Source organism: Lepidothrix coronata, unplaced genomic scaffold (genome assembly GCF_001604755.1).
Source record: "Lepidothrix coronata isolate B3197 unplaced genomic scaffold, Lepidothrix_coronata-1.0 Scaffold59, whole genome shotgun sequence".
Classification (NCBI taxonomy): Eukaryota; Metazoa; Chordata; class Aves; order Passeriformes; family Pipridae; genus Lepidothrix; species Lepidothrix coronata.
The window spans coordinates 4,143,055-4,161,522 of NW_016690239.1; the positions used below are offsets into that span (position 1 = coordinate 4,143,055).

Genomic DNA, 18,468 nt, shown 5'->3' on the forward strand with positions numbered 1-18,468 from the left:
AAAAAGCCTAGAACTCTCAAGCTTCGGTAAACGAATATACGCTCTTCATTTCTCCTTGATCTTTTACATACTTGGATATCAACCAAATCTTTTTTTAAATCAGTAACATATAAATGAGTTTCCTTGAATACATAGCCTCAAAGTGTACATTTATATTTTGAGTTTGAAACACAAGCAAAGCTAATGTTTTTTGACAGCAGGAGCTAATGATACGTTCTTCAGACCAACTGAAGGGGAACAAATCTTGGAGACATGCACTCAATCATTACAGAAATAAATCTCAAGTAAAATGGATAATCTAATAACTCACCTCATGTCTCCAAATTTAACACTACTACATTCCAATTTAATAGTGTCTAAATCTCCATTTGGTCCTGTCCACATCCAACCATCAGGCAAAAGCAAGATGCTGTCTAAAAATGTGAGCCTAAACTTCCCCTCTTCCAAACTCCACCATCTGGAGCAGACTATAACAGTGGAACTTTTATATTAAGTTCTCCAGCTCTGCACTACATACTGTCAGGATTCACCATTTTCCTTTCTAATATTGATAGGCCCAATTTTTTTGAGCATGCCAGCAATTCCTTACAATATGATATAACAAAGAACAGTAAAGCAGCTCAGACTACTAGTCTGTAAGACATGCAGCCTTATTTGCCACTGCTTTTCCAGTGCTCATTGCTGCATATGATTTTGCCTTCTCCCTCCTTCTTCATACTTTTGTAAGCAACTTTATAACTGAGCATTACATTGCCAGCTACCAGCAAATAGGACTATTTCTTCCAGATCTTCAACTGCAAGTGAGAAATAAGACATCACAAACACACAGAAAACAGGCAAAAGTGTGAGCTGCCAATAACACACTCACATGTGCAAGGAAACAGCAATAGCCAGCACGTTTTTCATAACTCTATGCAAATCTTCTAACTGATCAGCAATTTTCAACAAATACTTCGTGCTACCTTCAATAACCAGTGAGATCACAGCAAAATCTACAAATTAAGATTAGTGTCTTTTTTCAACTGTGGTTCAAGTGATTACAAAATAAAATTTAAAACTTTATTCATATACATATCATAGAACAATTTATGATCTAACCTTTATAGTACTCGGATTTTTGAGCTCAGACTACAAGTCCATACTGCCTTCACAGTCTGACAGTGTAAGTGGGTTTCTCATTGCAAAGTTACAAGGAAGCTTTCCTGACAAATGTTTAAGATGCCAGAAGTAGCAGAGGGTAGTACATTGCACTAGCACAACCACTTTATTTGCAAAACAGTAAAATTCTAAAACGTTCTCCCTCTCCATGGTAAAAGGGAATATAAAAAAAAATTACTACTTCTAAACATAACAGTAGAAGTAAGACTAGTTAACATTTATAATTGACTTACTGTCAATCTGGGGGATCACAACCAGTAAAACTTCTCTTAACTCCCCCAAACTTGACATAGAAATTAATTCTAGCTTAATCCCCTAAAAAGCTAGTTTGAAATACAGTTGCTGCAAGGAACATGAGTAGTATTATATTAAATGCAGTAGCCATGAGATAGTTTTTAAGGTACTCTTTGCAGACCAGGCAGAATTACTACACTGCTCTGTGATTCACCTGGAAAACAAAATGACATGGCAGAAGTTATACTATCAAATCTACCAACATACTACACCACAGCAATAACCACATCGTTTCTCTGTAGTCATTAACCTTCTGATACAAAACACAGTCAGATAAAAACACCTGAGTCATGAAGACTACACAAAAAGGGCACCTCCCTGACAAGCTTTACATTCTGGAGAGAAAAAAAAAATTAAAAAAAGAAAGAAACAAAAAAAAAAATGAATCAGGATGTATTTCAGTCTTATTATCTAATGAAGGTTCTCAGGGGTCTTCAGAAAAAATTTAGAAAAAGAAAAAAAAAAAAAAAAAAAAAATACTGTGCCAAAGAGCTATTGCTGACATAGCTCTTTCCTTCATTTTGACCTGCAGAGCACAAACCTGCAAGTGTTGGGACACAGCAGAATACATACTCTCTTACAAAGTTTCTCCTGAGAACTCACTGCTTAAAAACATGCCATTCTCTTTCTAGAGGGGAGGAAAAAAAAAATAAATCTTCTGCTCGGGACAGCTGAACTGTGCTTAGAATTCCTCATAACACAGGGATTGAATAAAGCCTACAGATTTTTGTTAAATAACCTTTTCCAGAACATTTTTACTCCCAGCCCCANCACATCTTTCTCTGACTCAAGAAGGAGAATATTCCTCTTGAACATGAAGATCTACAAGTATGCTTTTAGATATCCAAGGCATTTGAGCTCTGTTGGTTCAACAATGCTCAGTGGCACTGATTCTTTGGGTGCCTTTCAGGCAAAAGGAGGAGAAATAGATACAGGGGGGCCAAATGCTTCAAATTGATTAATGAATCAAAAACTTGCTAATCATTTCCCAAGCTACTCAAAACCAGACTGCTGAAAGTATAGCAGAGGTTACATTTATTACCTGAAATTTCATTTAATTAAATATAAATCACAAAACTGTCAAGATTACATTTAACTAAGAGAGTCCCACTAAAGACAATTATGGATATTCTGCAAATTGAATTTCATACATAGTAGGCATTTCTCCACTAGCAATCCATTGCAAAAGAGGAGCCCAAAGGTCCCACCCCAGCCCAACAGAGCTTATTTCGTCCACTGTCAAGCACAAAATAACTCAATAGAAAAACACTAACCAAAATAAAGTGCCAAGGATAAGTCTCTGAAAGAGGATAATAAGTAAATTAGGGTGGTTGAGTCATTTAGCAGAGAAACACCTGGCATTCAACTCTCAGATACAGGAAAAATACACCCTCATTATTCAAAGCACCCCTGGCATTTTGATTAGGCAACTCAAAGTTGGTATTTCTTCTTTTGCTTACTTTCCTGTTAAACCATTTGACTAATGCAACCTCAACTCAATCTTCCTGGCAAGGTGGGGGTAGAGAGGAAAAAATAATCTGGCGTTGTTATGGAAAACATGTAACACAGTCTCGACTTAGTTACAAAACCTCCAAACCTGCATTTTCCCCACTGTTTTATTTGCCAAAACTATTATTTTTTTTAATTCTCTCAAATCTAAAATGAAACCTATTCAAATTTAAAATTTAAGCTATGATTAGTCTAGAGGATTTACTTTAGTTCTTAGATAAGCATAGACCCATACAATTTATATCTGTTGTAGTGAACCTACAATCTCCCTTAAATCCATGGAAATTACACTTTGTGTTTTTATTGAAATTCAAAGATGATTTGAACTCAACAGTAATCACTGAGAAATTATTACATGTGACAAGTTGGAAGGTCAATCCGCTGGACATTCTGGAAGAACTATAAAGGAACAAGAAATCCTCAGGCTCTGGTCTCAGTAGAAAACTAAATGAGCCCTCTTTTAGCATTCTCAACATTTGGGTGTTAAAAAATGTTAGATTCAAGAGGGCAATTTAGGATAGGGGCACTATCCTAAAGCATTAGTCTGTTGCCTTTTACCCCTAATTCTATTATCATACACCTTAGATCATATCACCCCAGCAATCTATGACCTTTCAAATACTTGCTTTGAACATTCATTTTCTTGTTCCTTATCAACCTTGTTCCCATCATCACAGGCACAATATGTTTATTTCATAACAGATAGAACCAACAGACCATGACGCTAAAAAGCATGGGATTAAATTAAATCCTGGGAGAACACTAACTACCTTACAGAAATCAAGAATCTGTTTAAAGAAATGAAGCATCAAAACTCCAAGTCTTATGTAAGCGGCAGTAAGGAATAAAAAGCTTTTCCTGAATTTTTTCCACCCTTCCCCCAAAGGCTCTACATCACCACAGTACACCTGCAGAAGTGAAGAAGCACAGATAATAAATTGGAACTATTTAGCTTAGACAACTGAAGGGTAGAAAGTTTAACCCATATTTAGAAACACTAAAAAAAAATAGCCTGGCGATCACAGTTTAATGTTCTAGAAATCTCAGTGAAAACAGATGTCTAAAATCTCATTAATGAGCTGCTATTCGCTATAGATACTTCTACATAGAAATAGAGAGTAACATATGAAAAGCAAGAACATCATATTAAAACAAAAAGATACTGGATTATAATGATATTGGAATCCCAGGCACTGTGTTAAACACAAAATAGCTTAGTTCTCATGAAATATCAAATTTCTTTCAGTCTATTTCTTTATGATTATCACCGTTAACTTTAAGCATGGCCACCAAGCCAAATGTTTTTGAAGAAAAAGATGGTTTGGGACAATATACAATTACCAGCAACCAATTTCATATGTACTAAACTTGTATTTTGGTATCTAGAGTTTTAAGTAATGTTTGAATTTGAATCATACTTAGTGTAAAATGAAACAGCATGGAAACATTTTTCTCCAGCACCATTTACGACATGTTGACAATACAAGTTTTAATAAATAATACTACTGGTTTTACTAGGTGTAGGTATTTTTGAGTTTGTCTCCAAATATTCCTAATATGCTCTCTTGGGAGACTTTTACCTGTGAGATACCACTTAAATAAATAACTGCATATTTAAAAACGGCAATTCCAGAAAATAAGAATACTTATTTGAGGATGACAAACCATCCTCAGAATACATGAAATAAATACTCCAAGTTATTTCTTGGAATAATAACTCCAAGAAATACTTAATATAGGCTGGTAAGTGTAGCAGAAATTCTCAAGAAAACAGTAGAAGCTGATAAAAGTTTTCCAGCAAAGAATCCACTGTGGAAGATCTGCATCTTCTGATAAGGTGCACCTCTTAAAGCCTTTTAATGACTTGGCTTAAGGTCAACAATCTGGTGCAGAGAAAGCATGAGAGAACTGAAAACTTTAAAATAGTAACTACAAAATATTTAGGGTAAATCTGTTGTGATGCCCTTCCAGCAGATAAAAGGGTGCTAAAGTCCCCAAGGAGGAGCAGGACCATATGTGACTCTTCCACCACTGGTCTCAGGAAGCCTTGGCTACTTCTTCCATTAAAGGGCAGTAGCAGACACCCACCAAAACACTGCCCACACAGAGTCTGCCCAGGAATCCTGATGATAAGCTCTAAGCCAGCTCCCCACCCATCCTAAGCCAGAGCTCCATGCATTCCTGCTGCTCCCTCACAACTTGACAAGAAAGAAAATTCAGTCTCCATACTGTCCCAACCTGTCCCTCCCAAAATGCCCGTAGCGACCCACTGCAGCACCCTAGCCCTCTCCTGTTGGATATCCCACCCCCTTCCTGTGATCCCAGGGAGATCATAGCGCTGCTACTGAGTGCAGATCTCCAACTCCTGGTTGTCCCCCAAGCTGCATGTGTGAGTGCACAGGGGCTTCATAGAGGCCCTGAAAAAGGCATGAGAGCTCTCCTCATCTCCCCATATTGTCCTGTAGACACATCCTTGTTCATGTGCATACACTTGAGGTGGTCCACTTCTGTCCCAGCTGTTGACCATGAAGTGTCTCCCATCCACTGCATCCTAACCTCTTTGTTTGACAACTCAATCCTGCTTCTTGGCCATCACCCAGTTAGAGCTCTCCTGGACAAATCTGCACTACCTCTTATTCTAAATGCTTTGAAACCTTACTGTTTATCAAAAGTAAGATTAATGCAAGCCATGAGCATGATCTAATTATATACTAAATTCTACATGAGAATATAAGACCATATAAAAATATTTCTTTCACTGTTAGAATACATCGAATCTGGTACACACTTTTATCTTCTGCCCTCTAGGCTTAATTAGGTACTCTGCTCCTTCAGAAAAAAAATATTCAAGTGCTCTCAATAAAAGGCAATAGCAATAGAGATGCTTTTCTCCCATGCACCTAATCAAATATATAAATGCTAAATCTGATAAAAAGCCTCAAGGTAAGCTTAACCTACAAAAAGGGTAAAGCAAAAGGGCAAAATCTTCACTGAAAAGTGATAAAAAGAGATACTCCTGCACTGGCATACACTGCTTCACAAAAATCAGAAGCTTGAATCCCCTTAGTTTAGTCTTTCAGACAGGAAAGCCCAAGTGAATTAAGCGAATTATCATTTACAAACTTCAAAAGGAGAGCGTTAATCAACGGGATGTTCTCCCTGCTCATTACGGCAGGGCTTCACAGAGGCAGGTTTTCCAAGCCCGGCTGCAATGCCAGGAAGGCGCCACTGGGTGGCTCCAGCGCACGGCCCCGCCGCTCCCTGCCCGGCCCCGAACGCGGCCCGATCCCGTGTCCCGGTGCGAAGGCTCCAAGAATCTTTGTGATAACCCTTCACACAACTTGGGGCGCAAGGCTGTACCTGCTGTTGCTGAATAAACATCGCGTTTGTGAACATCCAAAATGAGATGTGCGCTTTTCCTGACTTTCTCCCCACGAGCTGCCTACTCAGCTCATTTGGGAACAGGAACAACTTGCAGCAATCTAAATAGAAATAGTTTCACCCCCTTCCGCCCCCAAGGATCACACTAAATGCTGGAGAAAAACGTCTTACAGACTTTGTCCCATTTTGTTATTTTTAAAGGTGTAATACACAAAACTGGTAGGTTAAGTTCTACTGCCACCTACATCCTCTGCCCCACAGTCTTCTCTTTCCAGGAGCTCAAGTCAAACCTTCTCTCCTTAGTGAGAATGCCATTACCTTTTCAGAGTGCTTTGTGCCCTCTGATCTGTATTTCAAGGCATACAAGATACTAAGCTGCCATAAAAAAGCAATAGTTGAGCTGTGATTCATAGTTTAAGTAGCTAAACAAAAATTTCCAGAAAGTAATCTTGTTCCCACCTGCACAGGTCTCATAGTGAATCAAAGAAATATTTATTTACTGCTGTTCCTCTACTGAAAAATAGATCTCAGATAACATTTTAGATAAACAGAACTACGTAACATCTTTAGATGATTGAGTTCTCCCTGTGAGAAGAAGAAGAATACCACAGAACTCCTTCCTCGAGACCACAAGTGGTATCTTCCATACTGGTTTGGCACAGCTCATCGACTCCCTTCCCTTCCTAAAGGAATCTGCCTTTTCTTTTTGTATGTCAAAACAGATAAAGGATGTTTCAAGTTTAGGGAGTGATAAGGAGTAGGAAGAGATTAACTTTTCACTGTTTAACACACAGGTGATGACAGCCAAGCAAAACTAGGGGGATGAAATGGATGAATCCATCTGCTTCCAAGAGAAAACTAAGAAAGTTCAAATAAATTCATATTTCCCAGAATGCTTCCAGTATAACACAGCTACACAAAGAAAATGGAAACAGAAATTCAGAAACGTCCTCTGTCTTCCAACTAAACAAGGTATTTAAAAATACACCAAAACCAGGTGCTACAAATCATAACCCACCAGTAAAACAAGCACTCAGCCCGTGTTGCCACCCAGCTTTGAGCAGGTTTGTCCCCAGGGAGCTGCACTGCTCTGCCAGGTGAAGCACAAACTGAAGCCCTGGACATTGCACTCACAATGCAGCTGATCCCACCTCCCCTGTGTACCTTCCCATCGTGATAGACTGGGAAAAACAAAAAGTGGGTGGGCTCCCAATCTGAAAACCCAGTTTCCTTAAATCAATACATTTTTCACCCTTTTAAGGAAACAGTAAGGTATCAGCAAAATGGATGTATGGATGAGAAAACAGCTAAATACCAAAGAGAAATTTAAATCAACTCGGATGGAAATATTTTACAAAAAGTAAGTTAACGTGTGAATTAAGATAGAGAGCAGACATAGGCAATGTGAGAGGGAGAAAGCTATAAAAATGGAGCAGAACTGACTGGCATAACCTAGAAATAAGTGACTAATCAATGAGCTTAATGCTCACACTGAAGTGAATTCAAGTTTCAGACTCTTAAGTAGTGATTGAAGTCTATTACACAGATGAAGCATTCAATATATTGGATCTATGAGAGAATAAAAGCAAGACATACCTTGTCTATTCCCATTCTCTTCATCCTAAGGAGGAAGAAAGAGTGCATATTAAAAATTCAATAAATGGAAAAAAATGCACAGGCATCTATAAGATATAAAGACTTGAAGTGAACTTGTAAGGTTAAGTCTGTATTCCAGTACCTCCTACTTTTTCCACAACTATTCAACTTAGAGAATTAAAGCTTTTATTCTGAGAATGTAGAGTAATAGCTATTTTAAAAACAACTAAGCACAGTCCTATGAAACATCCTCCCAGACACAACATGAACAGCATTATGTGAAAACAAATGTACCAAAACACATGAAACACTGCCATGAAGCCTAATACCGCACTGTGTGTTCTGGCAAGCATGTTTCACCCTGAAATCCAGGCAGGAAAGGCTACACTTTAATTGTCTAAGGATTCAAAGCTAAATATGCAAGAGATACAAAATATTTTGTAAGCAAGGTCTGAACATGCTTCCCAAAATTTGAATATTTTTGTTTTGCACTCAGTACTACTGTCTAGGAAAAACTACGTACCCCAAACACTATTTAGTAATAATCTTGAAGAGTCTCCTTCTGCTCATTGAACTATATTAGACAATCATAACTACCAGGTATCACTGACAGTCCTACAAAACAACATCATCACAACCAAAACCCCAACAAAACAAAAACAACAAACAAAATCCCCAAAACCACAACAAAACCACAACAAAACCCAAACAAAAACACACAAACCAACAAACCCTAACCACACCCACCCCCCAAAATCATACAACTAGAAAGTACTGATGGAAAATGGCATGCTTAAACTAAAAAAAAAATTACTTAAATACTTTCTAGTCAATATTTCAGTATGAATGAAAGATTGTGGTTAATCTTGTCTACAAAATTCTACGGTTTAAGAAGCACAGTTTAAGTATGGAAATACTTGTGTTCTGAACTGTAACCTTCATGGAGTAATAGATGTTCAATCTAAATACAATTTCTTAGACTAGTATGTACTATTTAGAAAGTATTTCTAACAATTCACCACAGCTAATTAGAACAACTTTGTCCTAAAGGAAAGAAGGAGCAAGGAGATGATCACAGAAATAATTTTCACCTGGATATTTCCTCCTACTTTTAAATGGACTAATTTCAAATTTCTAGGTATTTTGCATTTAAAGACAAAATACTATGTTTTTCATATTAAATACTCTCAAGGCAACTATACACTCAACTGAGCAATCCATTCAAGAGAGAAAGTCTTGAAGAAAGAGAGGGAATAAGACCTGGATACTAATACTATATAATCATGAGGATGAGACCAGCCTGTCCTAGGAGCAATAGATTTCTTGTGACACATACAAAAGTTCTATTGGAGCTTTGTAAGATACTACAGAAAGGCAACTTTAAGGAAGAGAGAAACAATAAAAGAACTCCCCCAAACCTGAAACACTGAGTTAACAGAAATCTGGCACTCACCCTACTTTGAAAAAGCCATGGTAATTATCACTGCCACTAAAGCAGTGTATTCCCTAAGTTGGAGAGTCCTGTCTGCTCTATACTTTGGTAACAACGGCACACTAGAAGACAAATACTATTGACTGCTTACTCCCGAAGCCCTGTAACAGCCAGTTGAACTCCCATCAGCAGTGAAGAATTATAGAAGGCTAACATCTGCCATCAAAGCTCTGAACTGAAAACAACATCTTTACGACTTGAAATATTAGAGCTCATAGTCTAGAAAATCTGGGTTACATGTATGGGAGACTACTCGGTTTGACGCTACTTAACAAAAATTTTTGGAAGTGAAAAGTTAGCTAATATAGACATGCTGTAATTTACTAAATACTGCAATAGGCTTGTCAGTTTGTCACTGGCTATGCAAAGCTCTGTTTTAGAAGACAGCTGCAAAACATTAGTTTGCCACATTAGTGAGCCAATGAGCTCAGGCCTTGAAAAATGGAATGGATGCTTTATAATGGAAGTGTTTTGAAACCAGCTTTCCCTCCTACATTCACCTCTTACACACTGCAAAATGTTAGTATATGCTGCATTCATACCTGAAGAGAAGGTTTTCTTTTATCACTTATTTGCTTCTCAGACAAATGGAGAGACTCAGGAGAACAAACTTCTCATGCAGAAGTAGCGTCTGATTCTAACAAATCCTAATAAACATCTGATGCTAAAAGCATTTGGTAACAGTGGTTTTTTGCAATGCTAGCTTAAGAAATCTTCCACACGCTCTTTATTCATTTTCTTAAGGGAAAGGTGGCATGGGAAGCAAGGAGATACATAATGGGTTATTCCTGAATGTGTTAGCTATTCCCAGTTTGGTGTGTGTCCCCACATAAGCACAGCCAAGTACTTTTGCCAAAATGAAATGTGTTAAACCGCAGCCTCAGTTTCCAAGATCATCTTTCACACCGTCCTTCACACAGGGCTGTCCTTCTCAACAAGACCTGCCAGACAACACTTTCTTCCATAACCCTTCTCTATCATAATGTTATAATATATATAATTAGTTAATTAATACCAATTAAAATGAGAGAGAGACCTGCAGTGTTATGTACATACTGAATGTTAAATGAAATAAATTAGATACAATAAAAAAAATTATATATATAATAAAAATATAAATTAAATATAACATACTACTATTTAGTTTTAAAATATGCAGAGATCCTTCCTGAATTTATTATAATCAATCATTTTCAATCATTCCAATGACAGCAAGTAAGGTCTGTTATCCAGTCAGATGTGAATATAAATGGAGAAAACAGAGCTTTATGGATGCCCCTCATATTCAAGCCACTGTCACCCTGTCACTCCTTCCTTGTAGAGAGCTCCTCAGGACAACACACAAGAAGGCTTTCCAACTGAACATATTTTTTATTACACCAACTAGCACACTGAACTTCTCAAAATTTAAATAACATCCCAACACCTCAAACACATCTAGGCAGAGGACAGGTTCTTATACATTTTTATAGAAGTAATAATGCCCACTCTTCTCCACTCAATACATCCTTTAGGTTGGAGATCTTTGCTTCCAAGAAAAGTCACTTCAGTGGCTTTCGAAGCTGCAGTATTCTCCAGCCTGTTAAAAACATGGAATATCCAGTTGTGGTGTGATCCTTATCACACCCTGCAGGCTAAAGAACATTATGCTCTCTGTCCTAGAGATGCCACTGTTCCCCCCTTGTTAAGAGTCTTGTCCTCTTCTTCCCAGAGGATTCCACCTGATTTGTCAACAGCTTTTTCAAGCACACAAACTGCAAGCAACGGGAGCAGAACTTCTAATGGGGACATTTTCATGATATATTTCTGAACTGGAACAAAGACTAGCTATTAAAAAAATAAAAACCACTTATATACACAAAGAATGTGGAAAGATTGTTTGAAGGAAAGCTCTTTTAGATGCTTTTTTTTCTTTTCACTACTTCTACCAGTTTATGTTGATTTGCAGTAAAATGTAGAGATCTTAGGGCAAGCTTACCTTGTGGAAAAAAATTTAAATAAATGAATAAATAAATGAAAATCAAAGGAGCTAGAATGCAAAGCCTTCTCTGGGGTAAAAAAAGGCCTCTGCGTTGATCTAGAGGGTAAGCACCAGCATCAGGTTGACACTTGTGATAACAGAAGGGCTGTGGTTCTGAGAAATAGGCAGGAGATTTGAGTAACTCCAGCTGTTATGTCAATGGCATCCTCAACTTCCAGCTGTAGTATCTGCCTTACATCAGAGGGGATCACATGCATTCTTAGGGGTGAAGAAGGGACAAGGCTACTGCAAGATTCAAGACACTCAGAAAACCAAATCATATTCATCATTATTATACTCCCTTTAAGGTGTGCAAAACAAAACATCTCTGACTTCCAAGGCCCTTACAATTTTGATCAATGAGGAAAGAGAGGAAAGGTGTTTGAGCATAGAACTGATGACAGAGACTGTAATCAGCTGGTAACCAATAGGATCTTTGATCAAATAAGAACTGCAGAGAAATCAGATTTGCCTCATTTAGGATCAGGCTGACAACAGATGAATTTCATTCTTTCATACCATAACTTAGGTACACAGATTTCTATAAAAGCCACCTTAGAAAGACTCAGGAGTAATAATTTGGAAGATCTGTTCTTTTTTTTGCTCCATCTCATGGACATTAAAAAGAAGAAAAGAGAATATAACCTCTCAAGTTAATTTAAAGAAGTACTGACTGGGCTCTGGCCCAAACAAACCTTATCATTTTTACATGAAACTGAATCCGTTAATAAAGGTGTTCATTCAACCATCTCAATTATTTGCTTTTCAAAACCAGACAGAAATAGGAATGAATTACCCAGATTCAGACATATCAGAGAAGACATGGAGGATAAAAAGAAAAGGCATTAAGACCTTTGTTGCAGAAAAAGAGGGGAGTTAGAGCTTCAAGACATCTTGAGATTTACAGGTATCAGGCTCACTATGTACTGCTTGGGCCTCTCTCAGAAACCATCAGGTATAAATGAGAGAGGAAGGACTGACATTCCTTTTTTATATTGCCCTTCCTTGTGCCTGCCTCCTTTTGCATGTGAAAAACATACTGACCTCTTCAGAGACATCTAGTGATGGCTTTCTTCCAGAATGTATTCAGTCACTTCTTAGATAAGGAGGTTAATCCTGCTCATGCTGTTTATTTTCACCCTCAGCATGAAGAGAGGCTCTTGCTGGGAGATGCTAACAAGTGCACGCAGTTTGTTCTGCTCAAGGCTAAGGTTTCCCCACCCTCCTTCCTCTGTTTCACACTGGAATTCAACCAGAGATTGCTATAACCTATGCTGAAGGACAGAAATGTTGGGATCACCTGATACTGCTAACAGTCTCAGTTCCATATAACTTCAGTGAGTCATTGTTGAGAGAAAAAATCTGGGCACTCAAGCGCAGGCCAAATAGCTGAAGTTAACTGGAAAAATGTGCCAGCTTTCTCCTGTAAAGCTTTTTCTACTTCTAAAGAAATCTTATAGCCACCAAGGACAGGCAAAGAAAGACAACTTTAATGAAAGACTCCTGCAGAGATACATGAGTCAATTAGCTTCGTGCTCTTTCAGGAAAGTTTCAATACCCATTCCCCAGCTCGGTAACAATCTATTCCTCTGCCTAACTGGAAAAGCAAAAGCAAAACTGAGAGGTGGCATTGATTATGAAAACGTTTACACTTGATGACTTTAAAATGAGCAAATCTTATTTGAACTCACTAGGAAACACCCCCTCTCAATATTAAAATTCTCAGTATTAAATGCACTTTTTCTCAACACCTGGTAGTACAGCAGCATTCAAAAGGTTCAGTCACAGAAGAGAATATGTACACTCTTTGAGCAAGGCAGATCAATTAGCGACTTAACACCTACTTGTTTTAAATAAAAAAAATGTAAAATACTTTAAGGAAGTTGTTCTTTAATGTAGGCCTGTATATATTTTGTATATATCTGTCTCTTGACTAACAGAGAATTGCAGCTGTTGTTCTTTTCAGCACAAAGAACATAACACAGAAACATAACCTGTCTTTCTAATGTACATTAATTTTAGGATAGTCATTTAGAAACTAAGGCAAACTGATGTTTCTTCATCTCTTAGTATGATGGTATGACAAACTTCAATTTGGGGAGGTGGGGAACAACAACAACAAAGAAGAAATCCAAACCTCACACCCTTGAAGTCTAAAAGATGCACAAACTAATTAATGACACTGGCTTTGGGTAAAAAAAAAAAGAAAAAAAAAATCTGTACAGAAAAGTATTTCCATATTCTGCAATGACCACTGGTCTTACCCATGGTACAAATATTTTTAACAGACTGACATGCTCAGTCATCCACCTTACACATGAGGGATCTTTCATCTGTGTCACACAGATCTACAAATACATTTACTTCCAAGTAAGCTGGATTTTTGATCCTAAATGGTACACGGCTATATATTAAGTGCATTAGTTGTGCACAACTAATTTCACTTACTTTAAAAGAAAACTGCACTGCAGATTCTGGAGGGTAAACTATGAAGTGTCTTAAGGTGAAGCCAAAACCCTGAGATGTCCTCCTCAGCACGACAGTTTTGGGACCAGGCCAAGAGAAAGTTTCTTCCTCCTCCGATGGTGATATAGCTTCACTCTGTTCTTTTCCATCTTTATTTTTCGATGCCTAGAATAGAAAAAGACATGCACAGTAGTTTTAATTTGGATCATTGAAAAGAAGAAGAAAACGAGAGTAAAAATTCCTAGATATTCTCGTTCACTTAAAAATAGAATTTCTCCCCCCATAACCAAAATAACTTGATGATCACCACTACTTTCAAATGAAATGTCTATTGTAAAGCAGCATCCCTTACAGCATTACACCTCTGGTCATACTGCACGCAGAATAAGTCTTAAATTTTAAATGGATCTAGATATGAAAAAGTCAACGTACAACAATGAAAGACTTGAATGAACCACAACAAATGTGTACAGCTTTGTATGTTTTATTTGCTTTCTATTTAGAGACAAATATGTGACTTCTGGGACTCAATTTTTGGGTGCACACATCTCACACACTTAAGTACAAAACACTTAAATGCAGGCATGATTTTCTCCACTTGTATCTCCTCACTTAATACAAGTAAAACAGAACTGCAGAACACATACAATTGGTTAGGCTTCTTCAGCAAGACACTTCTCCTCTACTCATCTCTACTATTACTTCACCTTTGTTTTCTCCATCCTTAGTTAATTCCTCTGAACATTTCAGTATGCAAACTCTAAATACAAAAGTAAAAAAGTCTCATTTCATTTTACAGTCCTGCTATAATCCCTCCTGTCATGCAGAAATAAGCCACCTTGTTTTTTGGTTTTGGTTTTGTTTTTTTTTTTCTTACAGGGAATTTTATATACCTATGACTCAAGAAACATATGATTATTATTAAAATATTTATCTTCTCAGCCTTATATGAAATCTTCCATTTCAACTTTCAAAGTGTCATACCACACATAACATTTCAAATCAGAAGCAGGAGACATACAAAGAAAGCATGCAAAATCCTATGACCCTCTTCTAAAGATCCCAGTTAAACGATGCGTGAAACAAATTTAGATACCAGAGCCTATACCCTATTCAAAGGGTATTCAAACAGAAATAATAGCCTTCTTGTCCTCCAGTAGCTCTGCTGCTGTGGCTCAGCAACTGGCTGATACGTGTCAGAATTTACTGCCTGGTTTTCTCCCTGGTCTGCTCCAAAATAATCTCTTTTGCTTCAGTCTTACAGCTGGTATCTTGAACTGCAGTGCTTGTTGGCAAGGTGGGCTCAGCCAACTCCAACCAATATCTACAGAGAAGACAATGCATTTCCACTCTAACCACAATGGTAAACGTTGCAGTTCCTTGATGAGACAGTTAACCCGCCAGAACAACATTCTGCATTCAGGTACATAAAGCATAACGCTTCTCACAGATGCTAGTTTGTCCTCAGAAATCCACATCTTAGTATGTCCATAAATACTAGTCAGTGCTCCCTACCTCCAACAACCCTGTTTTCAGCAAGAAAAAAACCCATACAAATTGAGAAGGGTCTTGGTGCTACAGCCAAGTCAAGAAATGGAGCTGCTTCTGAAACAAAAAATACAGAGAATCCAGAGCACCCTGACCGGGTCCTGCTCTTCCAAACAGCCTGGAAGGATTATCAGCAGATTTGGAAAAGAACAGTTATAAATATCAAGGACTCTGTCTCAGCCTAGACTGTCCTCATATATCATCTTCATTCATGTTCTACAGTATTAGTGTGAAACTGAAAAGACTGTGCAACTGGATGACTAACGAATGGAAAATTAGTGAGCGCTGTGGAACTGCGAAGATGAGTGGCTTGAGTTTCAAGTTCAAACAGTGCAGAGATTAAGGTAAAACTCAGACAGTCCTTTAGCCTAAGGATGGGGTTTGTTACTGAGAGGTGTTCCCAACCACTCTGTTAAGCTTCTGAACATGACAGCATTTTACAGTTCTGCACAAATAAATGTCCCTTCTCAGGCTTTCAATCTCAGGACACGAGCAGAAACTGGAGCCAGTAAGAACATTTTGATCCTAGTAAATTGGCAAAAGAAATAATTCCTAATAAAAAAAAAAATCACTGACCTCTAAAAAATGACAGTGATTTCCTCTGTTAAGTGATGGGCAGCAACCCATCTATTTAACATTCCCTTGCAATCTTTTGTTTCTCCTCTCAGATTTTTATAGGCAATGTGTGATGCAAAGTTTTGAATGATCAAACAACCACAGGTATCAAAAAACGTTAATAAGCAAATACCTTTAATTACAAATATGTAAACAGCAAGCTTAAATGTAGCACTGAAAAATCTACTTGCATCTTTTTTCTAAAAAAAACCTCCTTAATTAGTCAAAAGGTAATTTTAGTACGTATAACAACTGATTGCAGAAGTTTACATACAGAAGTACCGTAACCTCAGTCTGAAATACAGCCAGACAGAACTTCACTAGCTTTGACAAATAGGAGCTGCAGCATTCCATTGTAGCAAGAGAACCTCTAACTTCGTTGTAATTTCATGTAAACTTTCAGCATTCACACAAGTTGCTGAACTAAAAGCTATTCATAAACTCCCAGTCAAAAAAATATTTCTTGAAAAAGGATGCCAAAAGGGAAAGGTTAACTTCATGCCAACCTGGGACCCCTTGCAAGGTCTGCCAACACAGCAACAGAAAAACCCAGTATCAGTAATAAATGTGAGATATGTTCAGTAATAGCAACTTTCAGCCACTACTATGAACAAGCAAGAATCTGATTTACAAAGAGAGTCAACATCTGTTGAGTAACCCTGTGACACGTCCAACCACAGCACACCCACCAGAATATCCCTTGCCAGAAAAGTCTTTAAAAGGGAACAAGAAAAGTTTTCAAAAACACAAACAAAACAAGGATGCAAGACAGCAAGCGAGAAACAGATGATGTTTAGCATAGGCCAGAATACATTACTGAAGGCACAGTACCCACACGGTTTTCCTTGTGAGCCAAATATCAAATTACAAATACATAAATATCTCATATCCATAAGGTGATTTGTGTCTTTTGAGTAGAGTCATTTGCATTTCAAGAGATGAAAAATGAATGCTTTCTTTTCTTTTATATAAAATCCAACAAACCCAATATTATTGTGCCATATTCCTCATTGAAATGTGTTTATTTCTCTATAGATTCAGTGCTCAAAATTGAAGTCAGAATGCATACAATTGAGTTCAAGGACTGAAGAATCCCAGGCTACTAAAAATGATTCAAGCATCATTTCCCTCAGGAATTTTTCATACAAGGTTTCTGCACAAAGTATCTCAAAGCATCATTTCCTGTTCTATGCAATTACAAGGACATACAACAGATGCTTAAGTGCATTGTAAAATGCATACCTCGTTTTTAATACTGTATTTAGCCTTTCTTTCTGAGCAATGAACGCATCCATGAAAAATCAGATGGCACCATAAAAAACTACAAGAATCGCTGGCAGCTTAACACAAATTAACAGAATTACGGAAAAATCAGTAAGTAGCGTTGATGTTTGTAAATTATATTATTTCCAGTTAAAAGTAAATCTCAAATCAATAGTTTCTCATTATACCAGCCTAAAAGAAAATTCAAAAAGCTCCAACATCCAACCTGCATGCTTTCCCAAAGCCCCTCTAATTTTTAATCTTCTGATCAATTTACAGACCTATAGTGAGTATGCTAAAAATCCTTCAGTGACAGTCATAGCTGCAATACAAGCTAGCAATAAAGAATTGTTATCTTGACTGTCTAAACAGATAAATAGGTATGGTCAAACTTCTGAACGCTGTCTTCATAGGTGGACAGTGATGAACACAAGAAATAATCGATACATTGCACAATCAATTCCGGAAAAATCACTCAAGCCATTTTAAAAGCTGGTATGACCAACCCATTTTTATCTTTATGTTCACTACACAAGTTCAAAATTATTTCTAAAGAGACATGGGACTGGCATCCAGATTTGCTCTACACTTTTTAAACCGTTTTGTTTTAGGGGTTTTTTACCATACAGAATGCTTCACAAATAAATTACATAAATAAGTCTCATTGTAAATGTAAGGGTTACCCACACTGTATTTTCTGGAGCCTAAAGCTGCATTAAAAAAACCCCCATACCCAAAAACACCCAAACAAACCAAAACAACCCCAACCCCCAAACCAAACAAATAACATCCTCCCCTTCCCCACCCCCACACCAGACTATCCAGGGGACTTTTCTATCAATATCTCAGTAACAGCTTGGAGAAAGTCTGTGCTAAGCAGCACCTGCTTCAGCTGCATTTAGCAATGTTCAACTTTTAGCTAGTCTACCAAGAAATAGCAGTTCAGCTACATAGATACATGCTGAAGAGAAAATGCGCTGATATTACCTGATTTTACTGACTCAATAGCCATCATGTGATTTTTAGGTTTTTTTAGTAACTACTGACATAAGCCAGAGCAAAGAAGGATACTTATTAATCCCTAAAATCACCCTGAGACACAGACAGGATATTCCAAATGCCCTAA

The 18,468-nt window shown here is 37.5% G+C and overlaps 1 protein-coding gene across 4 annotated transcripts in view; it reads right to left on the bottom strand.

Moving 5' to 3' along the window:
- The window catches only part of ARHGAP21 (Rho GTPase activating protein 21), a 110,950-nt gene that overhangs the window by 52,754 nt on the left and 39,728 nt on the right, over positions 1-18,468 (bottom strand). For all 4 annotated transcript variants that reach the window (XM_017817089.1, XM_017817085.1, XM_017817087.1 and 1 more), the window contains exons 2-3: positions 13,899-14,081; positions 7,939-7,963 (exon numbers count right to left, since the gene is read on the bottom strand). In XM_017817089.1, coding sequence (XP_017672578.1) covers positions 7,939-7,963; positions 13,899-14,081 — 208 coding nt within the window. The remainder of the gene's footprint in view (positions 1-7,938; positions 7,964-13,898; positions 14,082-18,468) is intronic.